The sequence below is a fragment of the Panulirus ornatus genome, chromosome 16 (genome assembly GCF_036320965.1).
Source record: "Panulirus ornatus isolate Po-2019 chromosome 16, ASM3632096v1, whole genome shotgun sequence".
Lineage (NCBI taxonomy): Eukaryota > Metazoa > Arthropoda > Malacostraca > Decapoda > Palinuridae > Panulirus > Panulirus ornatus.
In genome coordinates this window covers 35,106,407-35,131,485 of record NC_092239.1, presented here as the reverse complement: position 1 = coordinate 35,131,485, position 25,079 = coordinate 35,106,407, and the positions used below count along the sequence as shown (strand labels likewise).

The following is a 25,079-nucleotide window of genomic DNA, read 5'->3' as shown; positions in this document are numbered from 1 at the left end:
GGCCCAGTCCTCTGTTCTTAATGCTACCTCGCTAACGCGGGAAATGGCGAATAGTTTAAAAGAAGAAAGAAAAAATATATATATATGTTATACATATATGCCACATCCCGCGTTAGCGAGGTTGCATCAAGAACAGAGAACCGGGCCTTTGAGGGGAAAATCCTCACTTGGCCCCCTTCTCTGCTGCTCCTTTTGGAAAAGTAAAGACTGGAGCGGAGGATTTTCACCCTCCCGCTCCCATCCCTTTTAGTCGCCTTCTACGACAGGCAGGATATACGTGGGAAATATTATTTCTCCCTTATCCTTAGGGATGATATATATATATATATATATATATATATATATATATATATATATATATATATATATATATATATATATATACATATATATATATAACATTAAGGAGATGGCCTTATTAAGGGCCCCGGGTGCTTGTGCCGTCTCACCTTATATAAAATATTCTTAGGCACCATGATGGGAGGGGCATGACACCGCCATTACAGGAACGACCCAACGTCGCGGTTGGCATCTGACGAGGGCTTCGGCTTCTTCAGGTTGGTCTTTCATCTGACGCTAAGGAGGTTTGGTACCTCAATCCTGTCGCTGGGTATAGTGTCGTCCTTCCCCTCTGCCGACCGCTGTTAGGGCGAGGTCCCGTGACGCCCCCTTGCAGCGGTGGAAGAGGCCGAGACGTGAGGCAGGAGATGCCATCGCCAAAGTCTGACCTGAACCCTATAGTCACCTGCTGCACGGACTGTTATGAATGTCTCCCGCGTAATGGCGGGAAAGAAGAGAGAAAGAGAGGAAGGGTGTGTGCAGGTGAGGGGGGGGGGAGAGGGGCCAGAGAGAGAGAGAGAGAGAGAGAGAGAGACAGAGAGAGAGAGAGAGAGAGAGAGAGAGAGAGAGAGAGAGAGAGAGAGAGCACTGGACGATGACGTTTTAATGGTGTTTCCTTTGTGCGTCGTGCTGCTGCTGGTGGCGTCGTCAGCAGCTCCGTCGGGTCTCACCGTCGCGGGTGGCGGCGGCGAGCGGCGATGTGCCGTAAGTTGAAAGATTAGTTCAGTTTAATCAGGTTATTCGCCGGAGGAACCAGTTCGGTAATTATAATAAATGTGGGCCTGAGATGCTCGCTCCATGGACGCCGGCCGAAGGAGCAGGTGTTCGCTGCCTCCATGTTGCGCCTGGAGAGAAGAAAAAAAAAAAAAATGAACTGGTATGGACAGCAGCTGGGATTAATGTCTAGCGTTCGATCATACTCAAAATCAGGTCATGAATATTAATGGATGAGCCGTTTTGTTAAAGCAACGGATTTGTTTTGATTAGGGCTTAAATGCGAGAGAAGTGGCGGGAGAGGAGACATATAGAGCACCCAGGGTGTGCCGGGTCCTGAGCTGAGGGTTCCTGGTCGTCGCTGTAGAAGGTCGTCAAGTTGATCATCGCTGGGTTCTGGCGGGAATGGTATACCTGGCCGCTCACCAGGGGGGCCTCAAAGGGGAACCGAACCCAGGATTTTGTAATAAGAAGGACCAGGAGCTCCGCCTTTTGGTAATAAAAGGATTCTAAATGAAGCAAAAATGTTATCATCGTGAAGTGCTTTCTGTATGAATCGCCCACTGGAGACGAGAGTCTAATTCGCGGAAAGATGCCACAAGGAAGGAATGTATGGGACGTGTTTGTGGAAAACTGTGTGCGTCAGGTTGTGGTCACAGCGACCGGTGGACGAAGGGGTGACCGAATGTGTGTGTGTGTGTGTGTGTGTGTGTGTGTGTGTGTGTGTGTGTGTGTTGAGGAGAGAGGCGTCCGTCGGTCCGCTCGCTCGTGTCCTTTGTCCCACACTTGGTGCAGTTGTGTGAGGTTCATAAGGTAGTCGTGTTTCTCTGCCTCTTTCTCACATACATACGTACATGATCCCAGAATCAGAAGCGATAGAACCAAAAGTGTTTTATACACACACACACACACACACACACACACATATATATATATATATATATATATATATATATATATATATATATATATATATATATATATATATATATATATATATATACGAATATAGTGCATATGAACGCGCACTTTCATAGAACACGTATTACCCACCCTCCAACAGCTAGGACTCGAACCCAAGACATTCTGCGTGGTAGTCGGGAACGCTAACAGCTCATCTATGATCCTGGGTTCGAGTCCTGGCTGTTGGAGGTTGTTTTATGATAAGTGTATATATATATATATATATATATATATATATATATATATATATATATATATATATATATATATATAAAGTAGCACTTCCTTTCCTTTCTAATATCTTCAAATGCTGTGTAGTGTGGATTCGTAATCGTGGGCCATGAAATTCAAAATGCTGATAACTTGGACATGACAAGGAATGTAACGACATACATGTCAGAATAGCGACTTCGGTAACGGAGTAGAAAATCTCGGACGGTGGTGCGTTGCGACGGTAGTAAAAAGCTGGCCATGAATCTTTATGAACAAATTGTCATCGAAGAACTGACTTGGCAGCGGGAGTTTTTAGGTATAACATTAAGTCATCAAATTCGAAAGAATTCCACAACGGAGGAATTTTCTTGTATCTTTTTTAATGGTTTTTCGAGCCCCTGTATATATATATATATATATATATATATATATATATATATATATATATATATATATATATATATATATATATACATATATGTAGATTATTGTTATTAGTTGTTGCGCTTGGAACGAGGTATTCTCAAAAGATGACTGTGAGCTTAAGAGGTTAAATACCCGCGGTTGGTTCATTCTTCTGTTCCTGGCTGATGCCGGACTGTTCCAGGTGTTATAGCTTGGTGAGGTAGTAGATTTAGCGAGGGCCTCTGGTGACCATTGTCTTAGGGCTGAAGTTAGCAAGGCTCCGGCTGACCAGTATCTTAAGGCTGTGACCAACGGGGCTGCTGGGTGACCAGTTTGGGTAACGCTGGTGGCAGTGGGGCTGGTGATGACCTGTGTTGGGTTAGGTCGTGACCGGGGATGGTGAAGGCTGTCGCTTGGTGTCTGCTGAACCCAGTCCTTCACAGGTCGTCACGATGGACGGACAGCCGGTGTCTGGAACAGCAGGTCCCGCTGAGGAACTCCTGTAGAGGAAGGCAGCGAGGAGGATCCTTGTGACGGTAGGGAGGGTAGGTTCCTGAGGTCGAGGCTAAGGGCAGCGAGGAGGACCCTGGTGATGGTAGGGAGGGCAGGTTCCTAAGGTTGAGCCAGAGGGCGAGGTTGTGGTCAGCATTGTGCCCGTCGCCGCCTCTCACAGGTATTGTGTCAGCGTGCGGCTGTGATGCCTCAGTCAGCGTCGACCCGTCGAAACAATATTGATCCTCCTGATCGGGAGTTGTGGGAGGGGCGTCAGGAAGGTCGACCACAAGCTGGACTAGCCAGGGAGAGTGACCCGTAGGGGCCGTGTGGGATAGTGCCCTTCTGCCTGGCTAATGGGGCCCTTAAATCACCGAGCAGAGAGTCGCCAGACCGCAGAAGGTCCTGCCTCGCTGGGGCCTCGTCCAGGTTCTTCCTGGGACCTGCAGGATACCCAGGACCTGCCTCGCTGGGCCCTCCATCCAGGTTTTTTCTGGTACCTGCAGGATGTCCAGGTCCTGCCTCGCTTGGCCCTCCATCCAGGTCCTTCCTGGGACCTGCAGGGTACCCAGGACCTGCCTCGCTGGGCCCTCCATCCAGGTCCTTCCTGGGACCTGCAGGACACACAGGACCTGCCTCGCTGGGCCCTCCGTCCATACGTTACTCTCACTAAGCTCCCCTTGCTGTGTAGTTGTACCATCCAATATATATATATATATATATATATATATATATATATATATATATATATATATATATATATATATATATATATATATTCCTTTCTTACCACAGGGAAATGAAACACGATAAGTTCCCAAGTGCACTTTCATGTAATTATCACATCATCAGGGGGAGATACAAGCAAGAATCGTAACAGTCAGTTGATATACGGCGAAGAGACGTGGTAAGAAGGGAAGTTTGTTGATCACGCGCTCAATTGTGATCCCTTCCAGTTTCTAAGGTGTCATTTGATGTTTTGCAGGAGTGTGAAGATCGGGGTGAGGGCTGCGTTGCCAGGCTGCAGGAGGAGGGAGGGCGCGACAGTCCCCTCAAGCCGGACATGAGCGTGGTGGAAGGTGAGGACATCCTGGCCAAGCTGCGGGAGCAGGTGTCGTCTGCCACGCTGCTGGCCAACCCCCACCACCACCACGACGCCGCCGCCCTCCTCCTCCCCTCACACTCTCCCAACAACAACAACAACAACAACAACAATAACAACAATAACAACAACGTCCACAGCCTGTACGACCGCCTCCACAGCCTTCTTCAAGCTAAGAAAAAGATAGAGGTGAGTTGACACACACACACACACACACACACGTCTTTTCCGTAATCTTAGTCGCAAGGAGAGCCGGGAGAGTAGAGCTGAAGGGTCAGGTCAAAGGTTAGAATTTAGTGTGTTTACAAATTCCTGATAGGAGTATGGACAGAACTGATGCACTATCGCTACCTCGCGCGGGAGGTGAGGGGGATTCCATTTCATGTGCGGCGGGGTGGCGACGGGAATGGATGAAGGCAGCAAGTATGAATATGTACAAGTGTATATATGTATATGTCTGTGTATGTATATGTGTGTATACGTTGAAATGTATAGGTATGATGTATATGTGGGTGGGTTGGGCCATTCTTTCGTCTGGTTCCTTGCGCTACCTCGCTAACGCGGGAGACAGCGACTAAGTATATACATATATATATATATATATATATATATATATATATATATATATATATATATATATATATATATATACATATATATATATATATATATATATATATATATATATATATATATATATATATATATATATATGAGATAACGCTAGCTTCCAAGAATGATAATTACGACGTCGATGGAAAATCAGCTTTTGGGAAGCAATTTTTCGTGATGTATATCATGTATGGCTTTCAGGATAGAGTGGAGGATATATAGTTATAACCAACGTGTGCATGTCATTATAGGATTGTAATGTAGCGTTCTGAAGCAATAACTGACAGTGAGTGAAATCTAGCTAAGAGGTAAAGGTAGGAGAAAGCGCTTATGCAGTGTTGAAATCTAACCAGGCCCGAATTGAGAGGAGATGGGAGAGGGAAAGCCATAAAGAAAGATCTTTCAGAATTCCCGAGAGAGAGAGAGAGAGAGAGAGAGAGAGAGAGAGAGAGAGAGAGAGAGAGAGAGAGAGAGAGAGGAGAAGCTGACCAGAGGTGAGTGACATAAAAACGAAGGTCATCAGTGGATTTATAAGCTTCGGATCCAACCATTGTCCTTAGTGTAGTATAGTGAGCTGAGAAGGACGGATCATTGCCTTTGTAACGTTACTGTTTACCCTGCAGGAGGACGGTGAGGGTGACGAGGACTCGCGGGACCTGGTGCTCCGGGCGGAGGCGCTACACCGACAGCGGGAGTCTCTCCTGTCATCACCACAAGCGCTCATGAACGCCATGAGAGGCGGCGGTCCGCCGTCGCTGGTGCCGCCGGGGCCACACCTGCCCTTCATCCCGAGCACGGTCGGCCTCCCGCCCACCTCTCAGATGCCGCCCACTCCCGGCTCGGCAGGTTCACGTGACTCGTCCGGGAACGGAACCCGTACGCCATCACACACGCCCGAGCCACACCAGAGTCACCAGTCCTGGAGCTTCGAGGAGCAGTTCAAACAGGTGAGCACCTTCAAGATTCTCCTCATAACCCATGACTGTAGCATACCTGTCCCTCATGGTCATCAAGGCGAACCATGTGTTGAAGTTATGCGAGTGTGTGTATGTAGGCAAGTGCTTGTGTACGTCCGTAAGTGCGGTCGTGATTTAGATTGCAAGCAGAGGCCTGAAACCTGACGCTTGGAAGGTAATCGGATCATACAAGAGGTCAGAATCTAAGGGGACGTTGATGGCTTTCAATAGGAGAACCAGCCAGTATCTGCAGCTTTGAGTTGTGACAACCGGAAGCTCTGTAGTTATCAGAAATACCAGTAAGTTGAAATGTCTGAGGCTTAGGGGAGAGGCAAGTGAACCACAAGCATGACCTGTGACCTCGCGCAACTCTCCCACCTCACGCACGCTGTTGCGTCTCCCTCCCACCTGCCTCGTCTGTGATCGCTGTACCTAATTTGTCCGAGAACTAGTAGTTAGGAAGTTGAATACCCGTTGTTCTGCGTAACTCGTGAAGACAAAGCGTGTTTCATTTTGGCGTTATGCTGCTGTGAGGCAGACTGCGTGTTTCAATACATAGTTTGTCTAGTTACCTTCGTATCACTTTTATCAAATAAACTTCTACTATCTAGAGTTGGTTCGATTACATTATCTGATAATATTCCATTATCTGATAATGTTTCTAGAGGGCATCTATCGAGGCGGCCGTCATGAACCATTGGTGACTGAAGCCGCGCTCGAGGTGCGCAGGGAAGGGTGTGGTGCAGAGAAGACCCCAGGTGCGAGGTCCTAGACTCCTGAGTGAGCGGATGTGCAGGGGAGAGTGTGGCGCATCAGCCTAGCAGGTAGACTGAAACGCCGCACAAGTGGACGGTACTTGTCGATCCTGGTGTCTGGACCAGACACCTCACAGGTAGAGGGATTCGACCCTGGTAACTGAACCAAACACCTCACAGATGGAGGGAGGGGTTGCTTGTCGACCCTGGTAGCTAGACCCTCACAGGTGGAGAAGCACGTCGACTCCGTCAGCTGGACGAGACGCCTCACAGGTGGAGAGGTGCATCCTGCTTGCTGAGGATGGCCACCCGCCTCAGGGCGCTGGTATGTGTCAGCGGAGCTCCATCATCATAATGAGTCACACTGATGAGCATCGTTAAGCACACCTTGGTGATCTCCTCGTGACCAGCCCATCTTCAGAGAGGCTCCCGGTGATGGACGCCTTTGGAATGGTGACCCGGCGACGGCGACCACATCGTCATGACCCAATATGGACGACCTGTGACCTCGCGCAACTCTCCCGCCTCACGCACGCTATTGCGTCTCCCTCCCACCTGCCTCGGCTGTGACCGCTGTACCTAATCTGTCCGAGAATTAGTATGCTGCTGCTGCTGCTGGTGGTGGTGGTTCACAGTAAGACGTCGGTGGATAGAAACATTTAGAAAGGAGACAGTCCATCACACCATTACCTTTCGAGAGTGTGGGAAAGTTGCTTGTCTCGTCGGATCGTTCAAAGCGAGACCCACATGGGAATACGAGGGCGAGTTCGACCTCACCAAAATGACAAGGTTACCCATGACTTCGTAGGTAGGACCGGGCTGCGTGCCCATCCCCTATGGTGCCTTACTACAAACCTGTCAGCTTTTAGGTTGATGCCACTGTCACTCGATGTTGTACCGTGTCCTCTTGGCCATCTTACTGACCACGAATCGTCTTTACTCGTGTCCTGACTGCCTTTCTCGCTTCTACTTGTGCTCCTAAAGTCCTCGCCCTTCCTTCGCGTTGGCCGGCTACTGTAGGTAGAGCATTAAGCTGCCTGGCCAAGTCTCACCGTTCAGTGGTAAGCCTAGCGTGAGTTTTCTGTTCCACAAACCTGCCGTCAGTTCTCACTCGTTCCCATTCCACCGTTTTGCGATCGTGTCACCGCCTCGTTTCACTCTGCCACCTTCCGTCATCAGCGAGGCATTAGGTGGGGCGGACTGCCTTGGACCCAGACACCTCTCTGCTAATGGCAAAGGACCTGGTAGATCTCTGGGTCTCCGGCCGCCTACAGCCACCACCCTCCCGTATCCAGGCGACCGCCCCAGCGACAGGGTTCACTCCTGGAGGAGTCGTGGCCCCCACAGCGACCACAAGAGCAGGTGCTGCGTGCATCCGTGATGTGTTATTGTCTATTGTTGGTGCCTCCTCCGCTGCCGTCTTGGCAACCACACAGGGGTGTTTAAAACCACCAGCTCTACCTTGACGCCCCACTAGGGTGGGGTCGCGTCTCACGAGGGTTTCCTCGTATGTAACCCTCATTCCCGATGACTCCATATCGTGGCTCTGTGTTCCGCATTCTTATCACCCGTGAAACCTGTAATGCTACTTGGCGGTTTGGTTACTTTGTCAGAGAAGCAGTGTTGAGTCGTTGATGATTATCCTGTCCATAAAGAAGAAGGGGAGGTATTCAAACTGTGTAGAGACAGTGCCTTTCTCAGCAGAGAGAGAGAGAGAGAGAGAGAGAGAGAGAGAGAGAGAGAGAGAGAGAGAGAGAGAGAGAGAGAGAGAGAGAGCGGAACCCGGCAGAATGATTACACGCTGCAGTTGCTTTCTACAAGTAACGTGGGTTCAGTGCGTGACATTGTGCTCAGGTGTTCTCCATCGTACCGTCCTTAGATTTGTTGGCATACGCCTTACATTTTCCTTCTTGTTTCATACCTTGTTGCATTACTCTCTCTCTCTCTCTCTCTCTCTCTCTCTCTCTCTCTCTCTCTCTCTCTCTCTCTCTCTCTCTCTCTCTCTCTCTTTCTCTCTCTCTCTCATAATGAAACACGAAGATCTGAGCGCTTTCGTGATAATTCATGACTCCTTTTCCCAATGGCCACCAGCATATATATATATATATATATATATATATATATATATATATATATATATATATATATATATATCAGTAGTGCTGGAGTCAGGGGGCCACTGGGGGTCATGACCCCAGCGGCCTGGCCCTGACCTCAGCAGCAGCAGCAGCAGCAGTCTTATCAGGGTAATATTCACCACCAACTACCTCGACGATTTATAGCCAACGGCCGCCAGGGACAAAAGCGCTAATGACTCGGACGATGATAAGGTCTGCGGCGGTGACGGACGGTCGGCCGGCGGACATGGCCCCGTGTCCAGCTTCGGGTCTACTGGCCAGGCGGACGTGGCCCCGTGTCCAGCTCCGGGTCTACTGACCAGGCGGACGTGGCCCCGTGTCCAGCTCCAGGTCTACTGGCCAGGCGGACGTGGCCCCGTGTCCAGCTCCAGGTCTACTGGCCAGGCGGACGTGGCCCCGTGTCCAGCTTCAGGTCTACTGGCCAGGCGGACGTGGCCCCGTGTCCAGTTCCGGGTCTCCTGGCCAGGCGGACGTGGCTCCGTGTCCAGCTCCGGGTCTCCTGGCCAGGCGGACGTGGCCCAGTGTCCAGTTCCGGGTCCCCTGGCCAGGCGGACGTGGCTCGGTGTCCAGCTCCGGGTCTCCTGGCCAGGCGGACGTGGCCCCGTGTCCAGCTCCAGGTCTACTGGCCAGGTGGATACAGGTTCTTGTCTAACCTTGGTCCTGCAGGCCAGGCGGACGTGGCTTCCTGCCCAGACAGGGTTCTGCTGGTCTCGTGTTTGCCTTCTGCAGGTTACTGCGGGGTCCTTCGCTAACCCTTGTTTGCCTGGTCCGTCCCTTCGGGTCTCTGGTCTGGTCCTCTCCTGGTCCGCCCGTCAGAGGTCTTTGATCTAGTCTCTACCCGGATCTACTCCTCAGGCCTCTAGCCCCAGCTCCTCCTCATCCAGCTGTAGCCAGTGACATCTATAACTCATCCCCGAAAACCAGACAGGCTGTGCAGTGTTGTGCATGTGGATCGTTTTCATTCTTAGTCAACAGGTGATGCCTCTCCTTACTGGAGAGCCCTTCCAGTTCAAGGCGCAGTGGCAGAAGTCGCCTCTCAGCCAACGTTTGGGTGATCTACGTCACAGTTGTTCTGGTTGATAGGCTGTCTTGGAATAACATCTTCCTCACATAGACTTCCCTCCACTTTTATTCACCTCTGAATTTGTCTCTGGACTTCCTTCAAGCGCGGGTGTTGGAAGATTCAGGCACAGTTTAAAGAGTCACTTCCAAGTAGGCTGCTGTACGACCAGGGACAATTAAGGGAGTCACTTCCAGCAGAACTGTTAGACGAGCAAGGACAGTTAACAGCGTCACTTCCAGCAGGACTGTTGGACGACCAGGACAGTTTATGAAGTCTCTGGGCGACTTTCTTCAGATTTTGTTGACTCTGGGTTGGCAGTCACTCTTCATCATTTTCTTTATCATCATCTTTTGTTATCATTTTCCAGTGTAACTGTTTTCTTGTTTGGTTCCTTTTATTTTTTTCAAACTCAGCCCATGAAGATTTCTCATTGGTATTCGCCACATGAATCATATCTAGGAAAGATAAATACAGAGAGCAAATGAGAACGAACGGTACAGCAGAATCCGTATTATACTCAGGTGCTGCTGAAGACTAATGTCCTCAATAAAATTTCCACCCCTCTTGCCTACCAGTTGCCCTCATTTGCTCTCTTCCTTCCGCCTATCTCCTCCTGAGCCTTCACTATGCCTCTCCTCCATAAGTTATCACCCTGGTAGTTTATCTACTTCCTTTCTGATTATCTTTTCCACTGCTTTGTTACATCATGTCTTCAGTCCTCCATAATCTCTCTCTCTCTCTCTCTCTCTCTCTCTCTCTCTCTCTCTCTCTCTCTCTCTCTCTCTCTCTCTCTCTCTCTCTCTCTCTCTCTCTCTCTCTCTCTCTTTCTTCCCTTAGAAGTGTCCTCGCGTTTCCCCTCCCTCCTTCCCTCCCTTCCTTCCCCTTGGTTCTATCCTCAGCCTCCACACATGAGTCATCGCTGTCGCTTGTGGGTGATTGAGATCAGACCCTGCCATGACCTGAAGATGAACACCTCGCTTGACCCTGCATCGCTTCCTCTTTCTCAACAACCCTCCAGTACCTTACATCGCCTCCTCCTCCTCCTCCTCCACAACCCTCCTGTAATATGTAGATCACCCGCTGGTCAGGCTGGAACAAATCTTTCACAAGAGGTTATGATCATTGATCCTTTGGTCTAGAAGGTGGGGTCATATTGAGCGTTCCATCCTACGTAAACTATTGACGTTCTCTACTAGGGAGTACATGGGAAGGATAGATGACAGGAGACCTGATGGTTCATGATGAGGTCATGGGTAGTTATTTGTTATATAGATAGGAGAGTCACGTGGGTTCTGTGATGTAAGTAAAAACAGGAAGGGGAAAAAAATAGGACAGAAAGAACGGTCAAAAATTGGTTGTAAATAGTTAACCCATTTGAGTACGATGGGTCGCCCTGTGGGTATGATAACCTTATCTTTTGACCTGATTCTTGAGTGTCAGGTCAAAGGCCAGTCCATCTTACCTTAAGGGTCGTACCGTCTGTGTTTAGAGGGCGTGACGATGGTGCTAGTCAGATGCAAGGGGCATTACACGATCATCCAACACCAGAGACCCCGCCAGGGTTCACGGATTTGTCATTTTTGTCCGACCTTGTCACGGTACATAGGCCTAGTGGGGCAGGGTCGAGGCGCCAGGGTGTGTCATGGGATGTCATTCGTTATGACGTAAGACACACGTCACGGCTACCCACTCCGCCATTATATGTAGACGACGACTGCCAGTGTCACCAGACTGTCACCGGTGACCCTCCGCCATTTCTATCGCGGTTTCATTACGTCATATCAAATCATTGGCCCCGCCCCAGCCCCGGCCGCGGCCGCTGATTGGCGGGAACCATTTGATTGTCCTCGGATCTCCGCGCCGCTGATTGGCGGAGGCTGCGTGATTGTCCACGGATCAACAGATCCTGATTGGTAGATCTTCGGTCGACCGTCTATGTCCGCTCTTCTGATTGGCATGGTGATGTTTTAGGCCACTCTGCAGGCCGCTACCATGGCCTACCATTGTGCCATGAACGAAGAAGCACCGAGAACTGATGGTGAATACAGCCAACCATGGGGAAAAAAGCTGGATTTAATGTAATTGCTGACGGTGGGGAAACGCGAGACGCAAGTGTCTTTGTGGCCATGGCAGGGGGGAAAAGGGAGCCTCAAATGTTGTTTGTTCTGAGGTTTTAAGGTGATTTTCGCGTCGTTGCGTAAGTTACACTAATCTTACAAGCTACAGGTAAGTTACAGTGCCCTGTATTGTGTCCCGTATGATACTTTTGGTGTATCTTTTTTTTTTACCTCGTCCCCACTCCTCTTGAGCACGATGGCACGGATCCTTAAGCACGACAGTACGACCCTTGGTCATGTTGGCCTGGGGGGCCTTCCTCCTGACCCATTGTGTACAAGGGCACCACCCCCGCCTCCAACCTCTCCTCACGTCATCATCTTCATTCCATCACCACTCCTCACTCCATCACCATCCTCTCCCCCTCTCCACTTTCATTCTGTCATCCCTTCACTCCATCACTTCACCTTGTAGCCGAATCGTGCCCCTGGCAGTCGAAACTGTTGATTAATCTCTGATCATTATAGAAGACCAGAATTGTCTGTGAAACTGTGAAATAATCAGTAGAACGATGAGGACTGAGCTCGGATTATAAGTGTGAATTTTAATCTAAGCTTACGAGAAAGGGGTTGTATGAGGGGCTGGTAGGTACTGATCGAAAGCTTTAGCTTAGAATACCGCGGAGGCGTGCAGCATTGTATTGTACCGGATGCTGGGATGGAGGAACTGCAAGGTGGAATGAAGACGCAGGAGAGCCGTTGGATGAAAATGGACTTTGGAATGAAAGAAATAATGAATCATCCTGAAAATGGTGATGATTGGAGGCACGTAAGGAAGAATGTTAGCTCTCAGGTTGAAAATTTAGGAAGATGGTGCACGAGAATGAAAAGAAAAATGAGTTATGATTTTAGGAAAAAGAATTAATGAAATCCTAAGGGATGATAACAGGTTACTTTGGGAACGAGGTAGATAAACGTATACAGAAAGTCCGTGTGGAGATTGAGGGAACATGGGGTACCTGGGAATAACAGATAACAGAAGACCTGATGGTCCATGTCGAGGTTATCTACGGTCATGAGTTTTGTCATATAAACAGCATAGTGAAGCAGGAGTAGTGTGGTAAGGGACAAATCCAGGAGGTTACCTCAAATAGCACGAAGAGGGTTGTTGTTATGGGGGTGGAAGGAGCACTTTATAGATCCCCAGGGAACTGTTTGGGTTGAAATAGCGATATGTTAGTGTTGTAGGATTGGAGATGGGTAGAATGCAGGATAAGTGTAGGGAGAGGAAGATATTACAAATCATGTGGGGTCTGGGGATGGTGGTTGGTAAGAAGTGGAAGAGTTTTGAAGTGATGGAGAGCGAAGGTGTCTTGACAACTGAGGAAATCTGGAGGTAGTGTGTGTCTGTGTGTGTGCGTGTGTGTGTGTATGGCGGCGTGGGAAAGCTGGGCTCCCTGGAGGCGTGTGACCACAGTACCGTATGACAGGCTCTACTAAATGGTTGGCAGCAGATGGCTGTCGGCCCAAGGTTATGGTGGGTGTCGGCCACCTGCATTTCCGGGCGTAAGACGTTGGACATCATGCATTGTGAACCACTCGAGTGTGATGGTACGCTCCTCGAGGGCGACGGTATGGTCCTTGAGCGTGATGGTGCGACTCATTTTACCACGACGGTAGGGCCCTTGAGGGCGACTGTACGTTTCTTGAGCGCTACGGTGTGACTCCCTTGGGTATGATGATGGACGGTAAAGGTCGGGTCAGAGGTTAGACAGTCATGCGCAAGGGTCGTACCGTTGTGCTCAAGAGATTAAGGACGGGATAGACGCAATGGAAGGCACGTTCTCCAGTGGGTGTGATAGGGTCATGGTTCTTCAGGTACAGTTGAGTGGAAAGACGAAGACCGATCACAAATCGCGTCGTCTGAGACCTGACGTTAAGAGTAAAGAATCAAGGGATCGAGACTCCGAGATAATACATACATTAGTGGGATTTCAATAGTGAAACAGAGAGAAGGAGTGCGCGTTAGTGGGGTGTGGTGGCAACAGATGGCTGGGTGACCAAGGAAGCACAGAGGGAGGGAGTCAATATGCGAAGCTAAAGGGAAGCTTAATAGCGTCCCCTGACCTCAGTTGATGACACCTCAACAGAGTACAGGAAACCAATGCAATTATCATCATTACGTAAACCCAGGACTACTTTTCCGTGGGGCTCCTGTCAGCTTCGAGGACTGCCCTCTCCACGTAGCGTACGGGTAGGTCGTTTAGGGCTTGGAGGTCCTCGAAGACCCTGAACTCTTTCCCGTCTATTGACGACAATAGAACCTCAGCGATGTTGCCGCTTGCAGGCAGAGTCCGGGAACACCTAGAACTGAATTATTTGAATAGATAATTTAATGTAATTAAAATGATTACAGAAATGGCTGATCCGCTCTTACGTCCACATCCGCCTCACGGAACAGCAGAATTGTTTTGCTTCTGGCGACCGAGCGGCTGGCAGGGAGGTGTCCAACTGCTGGAGGCTGAGGGCTGGGAGATCATCCCGACCACGGCTCCCAGAGGGTCGATCCTGAGGATAAACCCGAGTGTGTTGACAACAGGGATTAGGGGGAATTATGGGAAGGACACAACTTGTTGGTAACTTGGACGTTAATGGATTACAAGCCGTCGTAATAACCAGGACTCGTATTTGTCATATTTTTCTTTTCCTTTTTGTTCCCCGACGAGACGCCTCTTGCGGATGTACTCTCCTGCAGGAGAGAGGTACTCCCGCAAGTAATATAAGGGTGCGAAGACCTGAAACGAGAGAATGTTGGAAAAGAAATAAGAGTTTTGTACATCATTTGCTGCTTCATTAATCGCCTCGGTAGCAGCCACGATGCAGGCCACACTGTCCTCGTATACCGGCCCTACTATCAACCGGTAGGCGTTTGACGTGACCCTGAGATGGGGATAGGGTCAGGTCAGACAGAGGTCAGGCCATCATACCCAAAGGTCGTCAGGACGTGCTGAAGGATGAGACTCTCAGGGATGGTGCTACTTGACTCGGGTGAGTCACGTCACTGCCTTGGAGTCACTGAGGTCACCAGTCCTACTTCCCTGGACAGTACTAGTCCACGAGGCGATGTTCCCTACGTTAGCCCATCGTTCATCCTTGTATCTGCCTACAGGGCGTGAGGGGAGTCCTACACTCGTGGGAAATCATGTGTGTGTGATCCCGACGAATCTGCAGAGGACAAACCAAACACCCCTGAGAGACAGTCTTACGCGCAGTCCTCTGTCTGCTGACTTACCCAATGGGCCATATGACGTCAGGACGGCCGACCTCCTCATTAATTCATTTACATAAGGTAGAGAGCTGGAGGCAGGTAGCGCCAACCATTTGATGTGTGCGCTGTAGTGTGCGCGTTTATTTCTTTTTAAGTTGAAGGTCCCGTATCACAGGGCGAAAGACCTCATGAAGCCAAGTCGTAAATGGAATAAGAAAGGGGTAATATGATAGAAATTTAGAGAAGAGGAATAGTACCTGAGAGTTTTGGAGGAAGTGGAGAACTTACGTTCCAAAACGGTTCAGTTGGGAGGTGTTCGGAAAGGCATGAAGGATGCAGAGAGTTCCAAAGCTTATCGGTGATGGGAAAGGGCAAGGTGGTAGGTACCTGGAAAGATGATGATAAGGTAAAGAGCTCCTAAAATTAGCTCCGTAGGGAAAGACGGTAGGTGTTAGGAAAGACGTGAGAAGGTGAAGAGTTCCAAAGCTTAGCGGAAAAAGGAAAGAAACAGATATTACAAAGGCACACACTTAGAGTTGCCAACGGCCACACAGTGAAACAAACAAAATGTGGCTTAGTCAAATGAGTGTTTCATCTTTGCTTACACGTGTTGTAGGTGTACGTATATATAGTACATATGTTATTGATGTATGTATGTATAGTACATATTTTGGCTAGTATGTGTCCTGTGTACCAGGACACTCATGCGTGTGTCTCTGTGTATCATACTCTCGTCCTAATGTCCAAAATGATTTCTTTTTTGTCGCGTCCATGACGTGGGCGGCTTGGGCTATCGTGTGGTGTTCCTGTGGGTGGTTGTGGGCGTCTGCAGTGTTCCAATAAACTATGATATCCCACACACGGCAGGTCCCTCCTGGCGGCGCGGTGGGTCCGCTTTGGATATGATGGCCTCACTGGCCTTTATTGCCGCCTGAGACTTGCTGTAATGGTCTCCCGGGCAAGCAGTGATGACCGTAAATTCTCGAAATCTACCAGGGAACTGCCACTGATGAAGTTATTTTCATTTGTTTACGAGGTCATATTCTTGACAGCGCTTCCGGCCCGTGGGAGAGGGTGGGTGTGATGGGGGCGTCCCGTCCCCCCCGCTGTCCGTGTGAGCGCTGCGGGGGCTGGGGTAGGGGGTCGAAGACTGGCGGACGACCCGCTAAGGAGGCGCAACGCTCCTACCTCGCAGCCAGCCAAGAGCCGACGACGACGCCTTCCTCGGGCGGCTTCGCACGTGACCACTGGGGATCTCTGGGGGCGTGTGATGCTGGGGCATGGGGTCGGCCGGGTCTGTCAGCCAGGGGCGCCATGAGTGACTCTCCCGCCGCTCATGACTCTTCCATAACCCCTGGCCTTCTCCACGCACGGCCTCTGAGCACCTCCTTCTCCAGGAGAACGTTTGATTGTGGACATATATGATTGTACCGCTGCCCTCCACGCATTTTCTTAATGCCAAGCGTTCATTATCCTTCGCAAATATTCTATTGGGAGTAACTTGGGAACAAATTATGCCATTAGGGCGACACGCCCTCACGGTCTGGTGGAGGGGGAGGTTAACGCCCGCTAAGGGGTATAGCAAACACCGCTCGTGACCAACCGAGCAGATCCTGCTAGGATTATGGCAACACTAGTTTGGCATTACCCCGGGAACTGGTCTGGTAATCGTAAACTTCTTCACCTCTGTTCTTGTGCGTAGCCTTAAACGCGACGGTACAGCCTATGAGCATGACGGTACAACCCTAAACGCGACGATACAACCCTAAACGCGACGGTACAACCCTAGGCACGACGTTACAACCTTTGAGCACGATGGTACGACCCTTGACCCCGACGGTACGACCCTTGGGTGTGATGGTGTGACATTTGACCTTGTTCATGAGGATCTGGTCAGAATCCTGGTTAAGTCATAATGTTTAAGGATCGTACCGTCGTGCTCAAGGATCGTACCGACGTGCTCAAGGATCGTACTGTCGTACTCAAGGATCGTACCGTCGTGCTCAAGGATCGTACCGTCGTGCTCAAGGATCGTACCGTCGTGCTCAGTGATCGTACCGCCGTGCTCAAGGATCGTACCGTCGTGCTCAAGGATCGTACCGTCGTGCTCAAGGATCGTACCGTCGTGCTCAAGGATTGTACCGTCGTGCTCAAGGATCGTACCGCCGTGCTCAAGGATCGTACCGTCGTGCTCAAGGATCGTACCGTCGTGCTCAAGGATCGTACCGCCGTGCTCAAGGATCGTACCACCGTGCTCAAGGATCGTACCGTCGTGCTCAAGGATCGTACCCTCATGCTTGATGATCGTACCGTCGTACTTAAGAAGGTGTAGCGCCGACAGGTGTGCCATAACACCGTGCCGGTAACATAATATGGGTACAGATGTACCGTCATGGCAGCTGTAACACCCAGACAACCATGGCAATTACAGTATGGCATCAGGGAAAGCTATGGCTATCTCAGCCATGGCGACCGTGATGGAATGGCAACTGGGAAATGCCAACGGCACCATAATGGTAGTATTGATTGTGATGGCAACTCTGCCGGGTGTCAACCTTGGCTTGATGTAATCCCTAACACTATGGCAACCTCCCATGGTCAGCGTTATAACCCAGGTATTGTTAGCATCGTGACGACAATTGTAGCGTGGTAAATGAGGACTGTGCCTTCTCAGGATAGCAACCGTCACATCACGGCAGGGTGGTGTATAGTGATATGGCAACCGTCACATCACGGAAGAGTGGTGTAACGTGATATGGCATCCGTCACATCACGGCAGGGTGCCGTAACGTAATATGGCAACCGTCACATCACGGCAGGGTGCCGTAACGTAATATGGCAACCGTCACATCACGGCAGGGTGCCGTAACGTAATATGGCAACCGTCACATCACGGCAGGGCGCCTGCCGTAACATAGCGCAGCTCTGGCGTCACCTTGGCCGCCGGGATGATTAGATATAATTAGACCAAACATACGGCAACAGAGCGGCAGGAAATGGTCATTGGTAATGATATATAATGATCGCCATTTGCATATTCATTGCTGATTGCATTGGCTACCCTGTCCAGGAGGCTGGCGCTGTCGTTGGCCACCCTGGTAGACCAGCAGCAGCCCAGCGCTACCCTGGCTACCCTGGAGAGTAGCATAGAGCTGTCACTGGCTACCCTGGAGAGTAGTAAAGAGCTGTCACTGACCACCCTGGGCTATAGCAGGCCATTGCTAGTCACCTTCTACTCTATAGAGTTCAGGGAGTGTGCGAAGCGAGGCAGAGGTCTTGTCTTCAGACTGGAGGAACCACCGTGGTTAGTGTGGTAGAGTGTGACACCTGCGGAGGATGAGGAGAAGGTGGTGGAAGGTGTTCATACGTAGCGGCAGGAGCAGTGTGGATGTCCAGCAGAGCGTTGAGAGGTTATACGCCGTTGTAAGTATGGGTGACCATGAGGCAGATGTTGAGGTGATGGAGGAGGGATGACGGCGAGGTATGACCCCGAGGGAACAGGTCAGGGGAGAGGCACCCGCGACCACCACAGTCCTGGCAGCAAGACCAGAGTAGGAGGAAAAGAAATAGCGACGCTCGAAGTGAGGAGATGGTGGGAGGTAAGGTGTGTGTAGATGTGAAGATGGGATGAATGGATGCCGAATCGTATGTGTCTTGAGACGAGGGAGGGGGTTTACCGTGCACTGTGCTCGTTACAACACTGATCCTCGTTGGAAGGTTAGTATGGGCGCCCCCATCCCTATGGGTGCGTGTGTGATTACCATTCGTGTGTCAACGGAGGGAGAGAGAGAGAGAGAGAGAGAGAGAGAGAGAGAGAGAGAGAGAGAGAGAGAGAGAGAGAGAGAGAGAGAGAGAGAGAGAGTTTTACACTCGTGTTGGGCCCCTTCTCTTGACCTTGTACATATGTACCGTGTCTTTATACTTCCACACACACACACGCACCCTAGCCTAAGCCAGGCACCCATTTTGTCGTGTGCATGTGTGTGTGTGTGTGTGTGTGTGTGTGGCTGTAGCTGAGGGTTGGTAGCGGGGCCTACCACTGATGCACCGATCCTGACAAGGCCAGTGGGTGCGTACATTGGGGAGGTGCTGTCCTGCGGGTTGGCTGGTACCCCCGTCTGCCTGTGGTGTAGAGGGACACAGTAGCCCACATCATGACGTGCGGTGTTCTCCCGATGGATCTGCCCAAACATCACTCCGGAGGGGCAGTAAACGGCGTGTGTGTGGATGGAACCTCTTCGTTGGTGAGGATACGGAAGGAGGCGGATCAGTATCTTGAAACTTAGACCCCGATGCAGGTGAGAGTTACTTAAAAACAGAGGAGACGGTTATGTATTGTAAATACATTTTTGTCGCCCTGGGGTAATGTATTAAGTGTATCTTATCACATACGATTTTAGATACAAGACAAACGTTGTCTGTAGTATGTAAGAGGCGTTGCTTGGCCGCGGGAGGTCTTACGTGGGTAGAGTGGGTGGTGCTCGAGACACTTGGTTTGGTACAGGCAGCCGACACCACCGCCACTACCACTGTGGTCTACCACACTAATGACCTACCCTCCTCCTCACACACACACACACTCAGAAGGTCCACGATTATTTTGCCAGTATGACTTTGAACTTTGACCCGCTTTCTCCCCTCAAACTTAACCCTCCCTTTCTTGAGTGCTGCCTCAGGGTGTCTACCGAATAGATTTCCTTACTCTCCCCTCTCTCGTCTCTCTTTCTTTTTCGACCTGTGACGAAACAGTGGGCCGCCATAGCGGACACCTCCTCCCTAAGAGAGAAACCCAGTTCCCTGTAACAGCCTTTTCAGGTCATATCCAGGAGGAGTGGTAGGCTACGACCGTTCGAGACGTTACGACCCTTGAGCCACCGACGTGGCCCTTAAGGGTCAGATCAAAGGTCGGGGCTGTTATACCCAGAGACCTCAGCGTTGTACTCCTGCAGTATTACATCTATCCACGGCTCTGGTCTACGCTTGATGTCAGAGGGTTGAGCAAGTCTTCCGCTTAATCTGCATTCTGCCTGCCTTGCATGGTAATTTGCCCAGCTGATCATATCATTAATTACGAATACTGAGGGACTGTGAGTTACGCTGTAATGTCATTGTAACGAGCACGGATTAGTTGTAACACATCAGCTGTGATTACCGAACATTTTTAATCGGAATGTATCGTGCGTTTAGAGAAGCTGACTATAAATAACACTCGGGGGCCCACCACGGTTCGAATCCCTGGGAGGCTAGTTGGCCCACAGCCAACCCAACCGTTCATCCTCCCATCGGAGTTGTTCGATAGGCGGGTCAGACAGTGAATGAATCAGAGATGGTCTGAACTGGGAACATAGTCACCACAGCCGAGAGAAAGATGAAGAAAAATGAACGTCCAATTCTAATGCATCATTTGATCCTTCATAGACTGTTCGCTGTCACCAGATATTACCTGAGAACTTAGCCATCTAAATCACTTGGAACGTGTCTAGGAAACACATTTGAAGACGTCTCACACTCTGAAGATTCCTCACTTGTTCGTACCCAACACCCGTCACCCGGGTTGTTTATAACGATGAACACTAAAGCTGATGTTCCTCTTGCTTTATGAACAGTCTGTCACGTGTACCATAATGTGATCTTTATGATCATTGAACATTGTCTGCTTTCTTTTAGTCGTAAATTAGGGACGATGAACACCTGCCAGACACACGAAGCGTTGTACATTGTAACATCTGCAGTATGTTCAGTGTGAACACTTCAATTACAAGTAAGGTTGGCGGACTATCGAATATCTAAACCGTGATAATTTAGGCCTTCTTCCCCGACATGAGTTCATTTGAAGTGCAGGATAATTAGCGCCATCTAATGACTCAATTCCCATGTTCTGTTCACTCATTAGGAGTATCATTGAGAAGGCGAAAGCCAAAATATTGTAGAGACACTTGCTCTCTTTATGAACACTTCGGATTTCCCCCCACCCACCTCAAGACTTCCTGTGTCCTTCTCGCTCGCATCCCCCCTGATGACTCTATTATTACACTCCCCGCTATTATTTTTACCATGAAGTATAACATAAATTATAATATAGATTATACTGCTGTAATTGGGCTGGTGGGGGTGGGTGGGTGGGGGGGGGGGGAACCCCACCACAGCGGAACTAGGATAATTTGTGGTCACCCTCTGTTCTCCTGTTGTACGTAGATAGTTTTTGGGTTATTGTGTGTCTGTGTGTGTTTGTTTAGCTGGGCTTTGTGTGCTTGGCTGTGTCTGGGGGTCCTTCGTTGCCGTGGCTGGTTTCTGCAAATGGGTCCCTAATCCGCGCCTTGGTTTTGTGTGAGTGTGTGTGTGTGTGCGTGCGTGTGTGTGTGTGTGTGTGTGTGTGTGTGTGTGTGTGTGTGTGTGTGTCCGAGAACCTAGCGTCACCTGGGGTTGCCCTACAGCGACTGATGTCACATGGGGGGTTTTCTCTGGAGCTGACTTCAGTGTCTCGTCTCGTCTCGAACCTCACAATCTAGTGAGACTCCACCATCGGGATATGATGGTTTTCCAGCCAACTGTGAACATCCCCTTAGACTTCAGTGTACTCTCTCTCTCTCTCTCTCTCTCTCTCTCTCTCTCTTCTCTCTCTCTCTCTCTCTCTCTCTCTCTCTCTCTCTCTCGTACACGCCCCCACGATGTGGGTGGGGTCCGGGACGTTGTGCCACCAGAGTGGCGAGTCTCGACCTCGGGGAATCCATCAGCGTTCGCTACCACTGCAACCTGAGTTGGGTGCTTTTGACCGCGGTCGGAGCCGTAAGATATAAAGTGAAGACTTTTTGACTACCAAGTCGGTTTGCTTTTAAGTCCTTGAGCTTTTTGGGTCGGCCTTTGACCTGACATTAAGGGTTAGGTCGAAGGTCGCCATGCTCAAGGGTCTCGCAACGTCTCGTGGTAGAGGTTCCGGCTTCGCTGTAGGTCATATGCAGGTTTTGACAACATGATTACCGTGTGCATCACGAGCCATCGGCGATGGAGTGGTGGGCTGTTAGCAGGGCGACCACAGATTCGGCCCGCAGGCCACCGCTGCCTCCTTTTACGTGGGGGTCAGTGAGTATTTACTGGCAGACACCATTGACTGTGTTTGGGAGGAATGTGAACTAGCCTCCTGTATGGCGCTGGAAGGCTCGGCAATATGCAAGGACATTTCGACCATCGGGGCAGCGGCTGTGTACCTGGAGAAGGCACAGCTTCTGTTACGATGGTGGATCTGCCTGGGGAAACATTTGTACTGTTTACCGTTTGGCTGTTGTCAGTCAGTTCGACTGGTGGCTGCTGTCAATCGACGTCGACGGCCTTGATGAGGTTGGCTGTCGATATTCTTAAACCTTAGACGACCAACCAGCCGACCTGAGGCTACGCCTGTGTTTGGAGAGTAGTGAGAAGTGGAGGATCTCGTCAGTTGCTGCTTTCTCTATATCTCAAGACCGAACGCGCCTGAAAGCTGTTTCGAAACCGTGATCGTCTCGAATCGGTTCCGAATGAAACGAAGTGGACCAGCGTGAAATAGTGTGATTACGGAATGCCATGCTGATATGATTATAAAACCCACATTCGAGGAATCAAAGATATAACCCTGGAGCTCTTTGTTTCGGTTCATATACAAAGACCCTCTTCTTCAGGAGGGTCTTCACATAGAAAGATAGACCTCCGAGACTTCGTGTGTCATATCACCAGTGTGGGTTTGACGTTCGTGGTGTGAGATGTCGAGGGGCGATGGTTAGTGGTTGTGTAATGTATTCCTGCCTCTATTGGCTGGGGTTATCTCTGTCCCTCGTCAGGCGGAGGGAATGAGCACTCCTGTGTTTAGAAAGTAGGTGTTGCAGCAGAGGCCGCAGCTGTTTGACCATCTCACTAATGTAGACTTGAGGCAAGTCTTCATTACTCTATGTTTCGTCGCTTACTCGTTTCTTTTCAAGGTAGAGATCTCTCGACCTGTGAGAGGGAAGGAATAGCCTCACCAACACATGATGAGCATCCACTCACCCAGCAGAGGAACCACTCATATGGCTGGTCTGCTTCGAGGTAATTCCTCTAGAGACTCATGTATTCGTGCACCCCATCTGCATCACCGTCAGGCAGCAGATCACCTCGAGTGACAGCCTTCCCTGAGGTGTTAAAGCTACGCCAGATTTGCTCCAGGCCTTCGATGAGCAAAATGAAGATCATTTACACTTAATGACCTCTCATCGTCTCAGTGATTTTCCTCCTCGTCTCGTTCTTGTTGCCTCTAAAGTAGCCCATTACCAGTGTCATGACTCGGCAGCCGCTGTACGCTGCTAGTCCATCAGGCTGCTTGGTTCCCACAGAGGCTAGCCGTCTGGCCCGCCACACGACCTCCTGCAGACGGCGAAGGTGACGTCCCTCTTCGACCGTACGTAGAGCTTCTGAACTAGATTGTGCATCAGTTGTCTGCCGGACTGTGTGGCGAATGCCAGTGTCACTTGAAGTGGACGAGTCTCAGCCATCTCTCACACCATTCCAGCCTTTATATGGTGGTCTTCCACCATCCTGGCCTTTATACGGGAGTCTCTGACCGTCCCAATCTTCATAAGGGTATCACCCAACCATCCCAAGCTTTATAAAGGCTTCCCTAACCATCCCAGTGTCCTTAAGGGCGTCCGAAGCCATCTCAGTCTTTATAAGGGAGCGCCGCTCATATCCATCCACAACGCCGCCCACCTGACCTGAATGCATTATCGGCTACGCGCCAATTCCTTACATTAGCCCCGATGATATCAGAGGCAACTCGGAATGAGGATCAGACGCGCGCTTCGACCGTATCCCATCGCGTGAAATGGCACGGTCTTGCCGCCTCGCGCAAGAGCATGGGCTTCAGTCTTCAAAACGTAAATATCGGCAGATCAATTATTCCTTTGGTCATTGTTACCACCGCGGCGGGTATTTAGTTCCCCGGACACAACTTACAAACGTTTGATCTATTGATATTGTGTTTACCTCCCCGCACGAGCCTAATGAGTAGCACCTTAATGTACACCCTTCCTATCTGGACGACCGCTCAGGGGTTCCACCCGGCGGACTTGCACACACCCACTTAACGCTGCTGCTGCTGCTGCTGCCCACACTGGTGTGTGTGTGTGTGTGTGTGTGTGTGTGTGTGTGTGTGTGTGTGTCGATTACGTCTCGAGATCACTGCTCACATGCATACCGTATAGACTTAACGACAGTAAATCGAGTTTTATCTTGTTGGTAATGGTAAATAATGGACAAAAATACCACTGGAGAACCACACCTCAGTCATTGATCTCATTCGACACAGCACACGTAGAGGCCCACTTCACAGTGGAGTTCTCAGGGTACCCGTCCGATAACTCCAGCCAGATGACTGGCAGCAAGCGCAGCTAATCACTGCCAGCCGCACGACAACGCTCATGACGTAACCTACGGAAACCTTACGTTGGTTTCGGGACTGTCACTGTCTACCCTCGCAGCTCATACTGCGACCAAGTCTTCCCTGGTGAGGGTCTAGTCCATCAGGCTCTTTCCTTTTCTTCTACTGCTTTTAAGGGGGACTGCATTTCTTTATATTTTCATTTTCAAAGCAATGACTCCTGTATTCTTTTGCGCCACAGCTCACAGGATGAGCGCAATAGACTTGACGGGGACACCGGCACAGATCAGTTCATGAAAGTTGAGATGGGACGGGGAACACTCCTGTGAAGGTTGACGCCATCGGAGACACATTTATAAAGAATGGTACAAGGGATGATTCCAGAAGACTCATTGTGGTCAGGAACGCCAACGCAGGCGCTGGAAATGTTCGGAGACGCCTTTATGAAATGCTTCATAATACCTCTAGTAATGGAGAGGGGAGACCAGGTTGGAAGGAGTTTGTTTTTGAGTTCAGAGTAAAGAGTTTTTTTTTTTTTTTTCCAGCGCAGGGTAGCCTGAAGCGGCCAGAGTCTTCGGCGCCAACATTAGTAACGATAGAGTTAACCTTACGTCTCAAGACGG

General features: G+C 50.0%; 1 protein-coding gene across 3 annotated transcripts in view; it reads left to right on the top strand.

Moving 5' to 3' along the window:
• The window catches only part of LOC139754242 (AT-rich interactive domain-containing protein 3A-like), a 141,195-nt gene that overhangs the window by 5,626 nt on the left and 110,490 nt on the right, over window positions 1-25,079 (top strand). For all 3 annotated transcript variants that reach the window (XM_071671567.1, XM_071671566.1, XM_071671565.1), the window contains exons 2-3: window positions 4,112-4,417; window positions 5,464-5,787. In XM_071671567.1, coding sequence (XP_071527668.1) covers window positions 4,112-4,417; window positions 5,464-5,787 — 630 coding nt within the window. The remainder of the gene's footprint in view (window positions 1-4,111; window positions 4,418-5,463; window positions 5,788-25,079) is intronic.